General features: G+C 42.2%; 1 protein-coding gene across 1 annotated transcript; it reads right to left on the bottom strand.

Annotated features, from left to right (window-relative positions):
* Nucleotides 1-3441: 3441 nt before the first annotated feature.
* LOC128718905 (EH domain-binding protein 1) lies at nucleotides 3442-10887 on the bottom strand. Its single transcript, XM_053812519.1, has 10 exons — nucleotides 10784-10887; nucleotides 7002-8402; nucleotides 6726-6928; nucleotides 5389-6047; nucleotides 4923-5021; nucleotides 4300-4680; nucleotides 4026-4149; nucleotides 3850-3946; nucleotides 3591-3779; nucleotides 3442-3523 (listed from the first exon to the last, which is right to left on the bottom strand). Exons 1-10 carry the CDS (start codon nucleotides 10885-10887, stop codon nucleotides 3442-3444), a joined length of 3339 nt encoding a protein of 1112 aa, XP_053668494.1.
* Between the last annotated feature and the right edge of the window lie 1399 nt (nucleotides 10888-12286).

Raw genomic sequence — 12286 nt, 5'->3', positions numbered from 1 at the left:
CGCATCTTTTGTTTGCCTTGTCGATAGGAAACCTACATTTACATAGCTCTCGCAGCGCGTCCCATGAGTAATGCGAAATGGGTCTATGTATATATTATGAGAAAATATATATATGTGTTTTTTTTTCATTTATGTATAAGTATATACTCAATCTAGAAGGTCGCAAACGGGTGTGTGTATATATATACGATATATAAATACAGCTCTGTGATGGTAATCTTCTGCTCTGGTTCTCTATTATCATTCATGCACATGAATTCCTTCTCTTTAAGCTTAGCATGGTCTGTCCGAAAAATATCGCCTCCATAACAAGGTCACTAACGAGGGAAAGGACCGTCAGTTACTCCCGCTGGAGCAACATGCTCCCATCATTCACCGTCCACCGTTCGTGCCTGTTTCGGTTTGATCTAGACTTAAGTAAAAGATAATTTCTTTTTTAGTTTATGCTCCGCAGTGATGTGTAGCATTAGGTTTATGCGATCGAATGTGGCGTTTCGTGTTGAATTCGGTTTCGAAATAACGTCATTCGGTTTTGCTAGTGTCTATCAATATGTTTCCTTGTTACACATTTCCGTGTTGCTTCTTGGGCAATTAGACCGTTCCATGCGGGTCATTCGATTTATCTGGATTGGATGTTCCGTACTGCTTCTTATCCATATATCGATCCTATTCTGTGCGCTACCATAAGGTCAAAGTTATACTTTGTTGCCTTAGCTTAACGCTTTTGTTTTCCTTTTCCAACTTTCCTCCGCAATGTTTATTTTGCTATGTATTTTAACGAGTTTTTTCTCCGATTGTGTGATTGAAAGCCATATGACGGGGGTTGATTACATGACAATAATTTAATGCGTTCGAACTTACGATTGCGAATGTATCATTTTAGCTAAAGGATCGCGCTGTCGGGTGTGTTATCAATACAGATTGTTCATAACCAGTGTTGGTTATACATACGTCTTCAGAATAACTTCAAGCGTTACACGTGGAGTGACTATCGAGCAGAGAGTAGCTATTGTCGCGTTTAGTTTGAAAACTGTTAGTATAGAAATGATTATGCTTTCATATATGCATGTCAATTGTGAAATCTATTTCTAAACTGCGAGAAAGGTGGGTAAGTGATAAAGCCCTTATGGCCCAAACCGATTGTTAAAAAGAAACAGAATCCGCTTTATCAATTCAAGTAGTGCATTCGGTGTGTCTTCGTGCCAGCCGAAGTAAAGCGAAATAATATGGAAGTGTGCACTTACGAATATCATTGACAAGCTAAAATCTCTTTCAATATTGAGCGCTAGAAGTTGACAATTATATTAAAAAAAAACTCAACCTTATGATTTCTTCCTCCGTCATCGTTCTCTTCCCCGACTTATCTTTGGCTGTAGGATGAACCTTTAAACCCCTTTCCATTCTCAATTTCCTTGCTTTTCAATGCACGTTTATGCTAATTAAACCAAATAAGTAGTAAACCATTGGTTATTCATACTAATCGTGTCGCTCCTATTCAGACGGAAGTATGGTATTAGAAGAAAAGAGTTACTATCGTACGCTTATTACATACAACCAGCCCTTCACCAAGTCCAAAAGGCGTTAGAAAGCTGTAATTTTGCTGCTGCTGGATACATTATTCACCCCATGACTTCCTAGTGACCTAACACCAATTCTGCTGATATATGGACAACAACCGGTAATTCCGTTCCGCTGTGACTAGAATATTTTATCTCGGCATTACGGTATGGAGCATAAGATTGAGATAAGAAAACAATGAAAAAGTATTGATAGTATATTTCTATATGAACAGTAAAGGGTTGGTTCTGGGTAGTACGCAGCAATTGAAGCCGCTTTATGACCTTTAGCCTGTTTAAAGTTGATTATGCATTCCGCTAAACTTCGACAAAAGAAACACAATCACTCAGCGCGGTAGAAGCTATTATGAAAATTATAATACAATAAGTTTATCTGCCTTGCCTTTACTTTCACCCATTTCACCTTTTCCATTTTCACCCGAAAGAACAGCATGACGGAGAAAAACAGGTTTATCGATCTCAAATTGTACGTCATATCATTACATATATACACTAAATCATCCATGATATGATCTGAACATAATATGTGTGTGTGTGATCAATACTAAAACTTTATGGAAACTAGTTCATTAAGTAAAGAAGCTTGATAGATTGGAGCTTCTTTCATTAGATAGATAAAATCGCAATCCTTTGAAGGAACTTACTTCTTCATGCCCGCTCTAGGATTTTCCCGTTTTTCGGGTAAATCGTCCTAAGCGTAAGGGCCTACACATCCCTTTTTGGTGAATGGCGTCTTCGCATGCGTAGTAATAAAAGATACTAATCATATAAAAACACTCACTCGATTTCCCCACGTTCTAATATCACTTTGAATAAGTTTACATTACCTTTCAGCGCTTAGCTGACACCGCGTCTAAACCTAACTCGTTTTGAAGCCTATTTCACTAGTAGATTTGTTCGTGTTACTCATTTCCTAGCCGGTATTTAACCATTACCAACCAGACTACTTAATAAAGCGCTCGGTACAGTACCGTGGAAAGAAGGACAGTTCCATTTTAGGCATACAACTTGTTAAAAGAAAACGGAAACTTATTAATAAAAGTTAAAGCTAATGTATTATTGCAATAAATATAAGCTTTTGCACTTGGGATCCATCAGTGTCGCTTCCGCTTGCAAGTTTAGTTTTCAATTTCACTTCCTGCAAGCCTTATGACGATGTTAGACATGAAACAATACACTTAATCTTTGTCATGACACGTAGATATTTGCCTAATTTAGACGAAAGCAAAACTACTGCTCTGCTTAAATCATTGATTGGAGGTGTGTTACAACAATAAGAGAATCGGTGTTGGTCGATTGGCCATATTTTGTTTCCTCCTGCTCATTTGATATAAACTGGCTATCCACCCCAGTATTATTGCATTACGAGCGAGCTAGTCAACTGAACGCAACTCAATCGATCGATCAAAAGCGACCGATTAATCATCGATCTACGAGATGAAATCGTCGGTATAGGTTCACATCCTAAAACACAACTATCAATTTCTTTGACTGCTTCTATAAATATAAGCACACACCTACAACACACGGACACACAAAATACGCGCACACATATATACCCACGAAACGTGTGTACACAACGGACGGAATTCATTACGGAAACGGAATTCAAAACCCGGAACGGAAATGTCTCTACTGTAGTTATAGGCTGTTGGTATGTCGTGTGTAAAACGATGATTGTACGATGATTGAGTTTCGGTATCGTTTGGCGCGCTAGCGTTGATTACGCGAATGTTGGTGTATCAGCCCGAAACAGCGCATCAAGTTGAAATCCTCTTCCAAACAGATAGAAATAGAAGAAATCTAAAACAATTGAAACTGATTCATTTGAACATAGGAACAAATGCTGTTCAAACATACCAGTTCACTGGATGACACACTTTTCGTCCTTTTGATTAATATCTACCGTCTCAAGCTTCCTTTCTATTTCGTCGTCATCTTCGATGCTGAAATATAGCACATAAAAATGAATGAAGCAGTCATGCTACAAATTAAGCACTCGCGGTTACTTACGCTTGTTCTTGGCTGTGCAAATTCTGCACCAGCTCGTTCCGTTTGTCGACAATCGCCACCAATTCCGCCAGCAGTAGTGCTTCCTTCTCGCGCTGCTCCTCCGTCTTTTGCCAGTCCTCGATGGAGAGGGCAGCTCGCAGCTCCATGTTTAGCATTTCGTACTTTTTCTCAAGATCATTCTCTTGTTCACTATTGAAAGGTAAGGGTACAGGAAACATTATTGACACATTCCTAGATCGGGCAGCATCAAAACACTTACAGTAGATTAAGCTGCATTTGCCGCCTAAGTAGTGCGTTCTTTTTGTTCACTAAAGTAAACCATTGTGACATCAGTTGATCTTCAGTTTCAGAAACGTCTAAAACGAATATTAAAAATTACAAGAAAAAACAAGTTTTAATGAATCGTTTACTGTAATTTTTGGTTGCATCACTTACTTGTCATCGTTCCACCCATCACAGCGCGTAATTTCTTCTCCAGAGCATTTGCTTTCAGATCGATAGCTTCTTGCTCGCGTTCCAGTTTGTTAAGCTCACTTTGAATGTAGTTTACACGTTCCACCTGCGGTTGACAATAGATCATTGTGATTAGAATATTGTTTTACATCGTTTTATATTCTTTCTTGGTATTGGGGAAGCTAATAATTAATTTACTGAACCTTACAAACTCACACAATATCGTACAAATAGTAAAATTGAAAAGGGAACCTACCTGACCAATGTCGTCTTCACTCTTTGGTCCCATAAACTCAATCAACTTGCTCGGCGACGGAGTGGCACGCTTTAGTGGATGGTTACTATTATGTTCCACCATCTTGTAGTTGTGACCCTTACTATCCTTGCCATTTGCATCCTGTTGTCCGGGTGAAACCATATCCTTTCTATGAGAGTGGTGATGACCGATGGGAAAGATAAACTCTGATCCATTGTTGATGGGTGAGATAGCCCGATCCGGAGATAGTGGAGCCACTGGACGACCACCGGAAGGAAACAGCTTTGTGGGCGATGACGGAGAGTCTAGCCCTGATAGTTTTAACTTCGCCCCAGCAATCAACTTTCTGGCCTCCTCACGCAGCCTGGCCTGTCGTTCGACCTTTTGAAATTATGAACGACCGCAGCAAAACGAAGCAAATGGCAAACGAAAAGCTTAGGTTAGTAAGACTATTTAGAAATATTCGTGATATGTTGGAAGCAGTAACAGCTTCACCCATAGATCAAAACTCTAATAAAAACCAAATTAATAAAACGAAAACGAAAAAAGCAGTATTTACAAAAAAAAAGTACACTGTAACAAAAAACTATTTGCTAAAGAAGAAAAACAAACAAAACACTTACTGCATCCTTGTCACCTTTGCTATCTACGTGCGACGATCTAAGCCGTTCTATCATGAGCTTGGCCCGTTCACTCATTTCTTTGTGCCGTAAAATCAATTTCTAAAATCAGGAGCGAAAAAAAACGAAGCCAAAAGATAACAAAACAAAAAACATAATACAAACCCTTGATTGGACAGTTGAGAAGAATATGTACAGATGGAATTGCGTGGTAACGGTAAATAATCATTTCATAATTGAGAACAAATTTAGAGTAAGAATAAATCTAAAATAAAACAATGAAAAATCAACCAAAAACACGCACTTATGGTAGTTCTACTATGAACCATAATGGCACATGCTTATGGTAAATCTACTTTAAAAATAAAATAAAACAAATCAACCCAGAAGTTTTTAACTCAAACTCAACCAAAAAAAATCTTCTGGGCTTCACACTCCTGTTGTTGTGCCTCTGGTCATATCTACTTACGTTCGCTTTATTTAAATCCAACGTTTGGGGCAGCGTTTGAATCTCTCCGTCATCACCACCATCGTCTCTATCGCTGTGCTGTAATTTACTTTCCATTTGGGCACGTCTTTGGGAATCGAACGAGGACGTTCCGTCCTGCTGTGCGATGGTTTCAGTTCCAGTATCATCCTCCGATGGACTAGCGCTATTTCCGTTTACGGTCACTGTACTGCTACTGTCTACTGCCGTAAAAACGATACGGTTTTCTATTGAAGTTTCCTCATTCACTGTTGTAGAAGTATTGGTACTGCCACTATCTACACTGCCATGATGGCCACTCACACCATTCGTTGGCTTACTATTGATATCTTCATCAGCTGCTCGGTGCTGCTGGCTACCGATATCAGCATTACTCAAACCATTGTTGGCGACATGTCCCGGACCGAGTGGCCCGTCCAGCAGGCTAAAGGGAAAGTTGGGAAGCTTATCTTTGGTAGGGGATAGTACGCGTCCCAGCAAGTGCTTCGAGTTGGCCAACAGGGTCGCCTTTGAATCGATTTTTTGCCCCAAAGGATCATCGTTGTTCGGCGTGATAATATCGGTCAGATTGAGCAGATTTTTACACAGTTTGTCGGATTTGTAATTGCCAATCACGTAGCTGGAATCATCCGTTGTTTCACCTGCAATAGACAAGACAATTGTAAGACTATTTCTGCCGAACAAGAAAATGCGATCGAATTAATTATAAGGATGATTTAGTTCTTAGCTTGACAGGCGCGTTATGAGTTATGTTTAAAAGCATTACAACGCTTTTTTGTTGCGGTTTTGGTGAAAATTCAAGTTTAGAAGATGGTAATATATTCAAACCACAAATTGTCCACAAACCACATTGTCACTATTGCTATAACTTGCCTTAAGAATATACAAAAAAGATCCTGAATGAATGATAAAAGATCAAATTGAAAGCCAAAGGCTCACTGTTGCAATGATAATACACACACAAAACAAAACAATGCGTTTCTACATTAGAATCCGTGTGTCCTTTATACCAGATTCTACGGGAGTTATTTTGTTGCTTGAATTCAAACAAGAAAAGAAAACTCGTTCTTGCAAAAATATTCACTCAATACCTCTCGTTTCATCGGAAACCTTCGTTTGCGAGTGATAAGAGCATATTGCCTGTTCAGCTGCACGGCCACATGCCCGACAGGGGCCACCGCTGCCATCTTAAATGGGTAATTTGAGTGTTAGAACAGAGGTATCCTAGGCAAGATTGTATCCAAATTACAAAAGCATTTAACAATAGACTGCTTGCACATTTCGAATTGTTGCCACATAACTAACTGAACCATACTTACCGATGGATTGAACCTCTAGCTGATGTCCGGTAAAGTGTGCCCGCAACTGATAAAGATACGTCATAACCGCCAGCTTATCCGGCACTGCGAGTAAATTCATGTCACGCGGCTCAATCACTCTCGGTATACCAAGTTTCTCTGCCGCATCGAATGCCGTTCGACAGTTTTCGATCACATTACCAGGGGACAATTTGGTCATGTCACTAGAACGCACGAATAAAAGTTTTTTTTATCAAACAAGATAGTGAACTTTATCGCTTCAGTAGCAATACTTACATAAGATTAGGATAAAAATGATGTATCACCGCACAAAAAGCCATCCCGTTGCGCCAGCTCGTCGTCAGATTTGTCACTTTCACGCCATTGTAATTCTTTGTCACCTCCTTGCACCATTCGAGAAGGTCCTGTCCCGGCGTACTGTCCTTCAGCGTTCCCAATGGTTTCAATAATTCTCCTCCAGCCGAAACAGGCAACGGTACCGTCCGTATAGGAGGAACCAATGATACATCCAAATGGTCATCCGCTTCCTGCTCAGAACTTGTGCTCCTTTCCTTTTCGCTCGGTTCGTTGTCATAACTCTTGACTAAGTTTAACGGTTTGAGATCGGACCGACTGCTGTTAAACGACTTTCCATCAAAGGGTGAAGGTTTCGGAGGCTCGGGCGATCGTTTTTTCTCCTCTTGTATGACCACCCCGGAGAGTGGTTCCGGTGTTGGGAGACCTACTGACGATGCTGCTACGATCGGCGTTGAGCGTCCGGAAGCGTAACCATCCTCATTATCCTCTTCATCTTCCAGCGTTCCCAGCGCATCCAGTTGTTTGTCCAGCTGGTCCTCAACGTCTTCCTCTTCAGTCAACGCTCGTACCGTTTCTGGGATGCATGATTCGAGTTCCTTTTGACTAGGAGACGATGATGTTTGTGCAGCTTCACCACTTCCCTCTACTTTCGATCGTTGCAGTGACTGCTTGTTTTCATTCTCGTCCAATTCTCGTTTTGCTTCATCCTCTCGGTCTTGCAGCATATCTAGGAACATTTCACGCGATCCACACACGATCGGCGTTTGATCGTCGGAAAGCAAAGATGGTACACCACTCATCGGCGTTAGTAGTTCCGAGCTGTTCAAACTCGTCGTTAGTTGGTCGAGTTGGTTCGTCAGTTCGGACATGTTCTCGGAGAAATCTGTCGAATTTTCCAAATCGGGTATATCCTCAAGGTCATCCAGCGGTGCAATATCGGACACATTATTGACCGACATCAGTGAGATGATGCTCTGCATGTCCTCATCTGTCGCTTTGCCCTCGCGCAGAAATACACAGCTCAGTGTTAGCTCAAGGTTGGCCGACAATATTTTTTTCGAAACTGGACGCAACCGCAATGTAAACGTTTGCTGGGTCGATTCGATACTCGCATACTTGCGCATGTTGATCGTTGCCGACGCAAGGGCACGCTTCTTCCCGAGCTGCGAAACATCCTCCAGCACGAACGTCCAATCCTTATCCTCCAGCTCGTGCGTCCGGATGTCTTTGAACAGCGTCACGGCGATCGTATGGTTGTCCGGCATGGGCCAGGACATTGTGCTGCTGAGCGGGTTGATTAGATCCGGCTGCCATTCGAGCGCACTCGATGAGACGCGGCGTGATCGGCGTGTCCACACGACGTGCAGCTTGTTGGGGCGCCTGCCAAAACACCAGCCACATGCGAAAGAGAAACGAAAGGCGGTTAAAAAATTAATGCAATCAATTCCGTGGGACAGTTCTTGCAATTTAAGCGCGTGCGCTCCCGTGCGGGACAAAGGCACTCGGCCATTGCCGCCGGTGGAACGTCGATTGATGCCTAATTGATTTGTTTTCCGCTGGTTAGAGGTTTGCGCAATGTGCAAAATTTGATTGACTGGGCGACAAGAGACTGGCCGTTTGGATACGACGGTTTATTTTGATACACTCGGGCAATTTAATTAATGTGCCATTGAACGGAAAGAAAACAACATGACAAAAATGAAACAAGCTCATTGAGAAATGGAACAATCAACACCATTATGGCAGTTAATCGGGAACAGATTGTTCAAATTAAAATCATTCTCCCTATTATTAATCCTGTCAAAAGTACATCAAAGGCAGTATGGGACTCGTGAAATACGTAACAACTAAGACCAAATCGGACTGCAATCCATGGAGTCTAATTAGCTTGCCCTTTATGTCACTTAATTTACTTATTCTTTAACAGTCCACCTTGGGGCTGTATATCTGACTGCACATTGTATAAAACAAACACAGAAACTCAATATATCACAAAAAAATGTTACTATCTCAAATTCGTCTGACTCATTTCATCGCACTCTCTTTGCCACGTTCTTCTGCCTAAATTGGGTGCAGATAAAAGCAGCAAAAACTCTTTCAACCGTCACTTCAAGTGCTTCCGGAACGCGATATAGCGGCAACGAAATCACTGAAGTAGCTGTTGCTTTGTTCCATTTTGAGATTCTCAACGCAGTCTTGGCTCGTGGTCCGCAGTACATGCGCTTGATGATGATAATGAATTAACCACAGCCGCATCGGATGACCTCTGAACGAATGGAGAGCTCCGTTGCGATTGCATTCGGAAGGCCTCTGACCCAGGGGAGTTAGGCCGTTGCGGTTGCAGGCGGGAAAAAATGCATCCAAGTATAGCGTTCAAAGCGAATTCATGGTATATTGAAGCTTCATGGGGTATTTCGTTAATTCCGTTCCGTGCGATGCTAGCTCGCATCGCGGGTGTTTTATTTTATAACAAACACATCGGCAAACGCATTCGATGCATATTTTATTCATGGGTTGTTGGAGAACCGTAATGAACATTCTCATCATCCTTACAAACGGTTCGGCCTATACAAGGACGTTCGGTAATGAAAATGCATTCGGGGCACGGATCCCTGTGTGTGCGGAAGCAACAAACAAATTGATCAATACTTTTCCATTACCATCGTGCACGAAAACGAAAATGGAACTTTTAAAAATAAAATACCAAGCATCATACTCGTGTACTACGCGAGCAATAATCGTTTGGGTTTCAGTTGGAAATAAAAATAAATTGACCGCAAAAACAATGTCCATCGATAAATGGGGAACGTTTGAACGGGCGTTTGGAGAGTGTGTCTTTGGGAGGCAACGCAACACACTCTTGTAGCTCCACTCCAACAATGGATGCAGCCGGGAGGTTTGTACAACCCCGTGGTAACTTATACACGCGTCATCGTCCAAAAATAAAAAATCAACTCCATCCCCTTCCCATTTGGGATTTGCCACCCCAAACGTTCTTACCAATTCATCTTCCGACGATGAAGCCACGTACGATGGGTCTATCAATGCAACTCCAGGGATAAGCAAAGTACATCCATATCATGAAGATGAAAGACATTTTTCACAAACCAAAATTTGGAAAACACGTTCTTCAATCATGTGGCTTGGATACCGCGCAAGTTCATATGCAACTAGATAAATATACTGTGTAAGACATTAGCACATCTACTGCATGGACGAAATGTTTGCCGACCTCTGTACACTAGGATCGTCCGAGTATGCGGGCGGAAAGAAATAACCCGACCGCTCTCTAGTAACCACCATTCGGTAGCGTCAATGGGGCCTAAAGCGGGGTGCGAACGAAGGGTTTCACAAGACAGGCAAAGATAAACAAAACAAGACGCGACGGAACTGCATCCGAAACGCTGAAACCTCCCGTCGATGACGTGAGCCGCCGTACATCACACCGATGACGCTAGCATTGTTTCGTGATGACGATGATGGTGGTGATACAGGAAATTATGATGTTCATTTCCGAGGTACGATTACGTCTTCGCTTGCTGTTCGATTCGGGCTTGAGGTAACACGAAGCTCACCCTTAAGAAAGCCCTCTCCTCTTGTCATTGTGGGTGCAAAGTGAACAACGAACAATGGAGCCTCCCAAAAACCTCGTAATGAATCAATTTGTTATATTAAATTTCCGGACTGGTAATAAAATGTAGCTACAAGTAAGGAAATGAAATGATTTCTATTAGTTGAAATTAATGAAAGAAAAAACCCACCATTTGGCGGTCGTCTCCATGAACAGCTCATGGTACGACACGGTGAAGGAAAACTTGGCCGCCCGTTTGTTGACGCGTTGCAACCGCTTCCACACACTTCCCATTTTACTTTCGGTGGTGAAATGATGCGTTCGGCCAGATGATTCGGTTGTGTTATAGCGTTGTTTGATTTAGCTTCCGCGTTAGCTTCACTGCATTCTCATCGCCCGGGAAAACGGAGCTCGATCTAGCTTTGAAATCTTGATTTCAATTCAAATGCGCACATAAACTATACACTGACAGCAGTAGGAATGTTGCAATACGCTTAGAACAACATTTCTGCTGGGCGATAAATTACCGTACTGAGGTGTAAAATACATTCGCCCGTAAGGGATCTTTCCCCGCAGTTGGAACAGTTTGCGACGGCCGCTACGTTTGTATTAATTTCTGCTTTCTTTTGTTCTTACTACACAGTACGTTGGTTTCACACGGCGTTTTCACTTATCAGCGTTTAGCTGGTGGAACTTGTTGTTAATCGTAAGCGAAGATCAAATTACTTGATCAGATGCAAACAATTGTACCGTGCTTGGAGCGTGGTGCCCTCTGTGACTAGAGCACAGGAGCATCAAGGGACAGGAGGACAGGGCGTTTTGTTTATTTTTCTACACACCTTCGTTTAGCGTAAACAACACGATCTAAGCATCCTTTGGAGTGCTCCGACGTATACACACGGCTAAGCAAAGAAAGTTTGCTGACTACTACGATGTTTTTGCGTTTTTGCTCTGGTTGGGTGATTTGCCTTCCTGCCTTGGACCTTGGCACCGGCCACCCACCCCACACTCTGACGTAGACGTACGGATCAAGGTTGTTGTTTTCCTGACCTGCGTTTCACAGCGTACAGGACGTACTTGGGATACTACTATTGTGCTTTTCACAAACCCGTCCCGTTCCCGAAGAACAGGTCTCGCACCTGGAGGAAGGGCTCTATTTTTCGTTCTCGAAACACCACTATGAGATGTTGTGGTTTTTCACATCTTTTTACGCTTTTTCACACAATGCCTGCCCACGTTCGGTTAACTGGGCTGTTGCTACACTATCCCCCGACCACGATCACACTTGGCAAGGTTTTTCGGTACCATCATACGCATTTTTGTGCTTAATTTCGAACGATTACTTCACTTTTGCTGCACAACTTTTACGAACTACGGACGCACCCCGCTGTTGCGATGAAGTTGATTTGCAGCTAAACCATGACGCACTCGCACACTATGGATACGGATATTTGAAGATGTTTCTCACAAGATTTTAGATACACCGCCAGTGGATATTTAATCAATGGGTAACATACAAGAAAATCCTTTCGAAAAACTAGCACAGGCACACGGGATCTTACAACATAATCTTTTTTTGCACAATTTCTTCACTTCTCTATCTGCTTGTTTGACAGTTGAACGAAAAAAGTGTCGGAATTGACTGCGCGAGCGGAACAGAGCCGAAGAGACCAGATGTGTGCTGGAGTGAGAC

The sequence above is a fragment of the Anopheles marshallii genome, chromosome 2 (assembly GCF_943734725.1).
Source record: "Anopheles marshallii chromosome 2, idAnoMarsDA_429_01, whole genome shotgun sequence".
Classification (NCBI taxonomy): Eukaryota; Metazoa; Arthropoda; class Insecta; order Diptera; family Culicidae; genus Anopheles; species Anopheles marshallii.
This window is presented reverse-complemented; position numbering and strand designations above follow the sequence as displayed.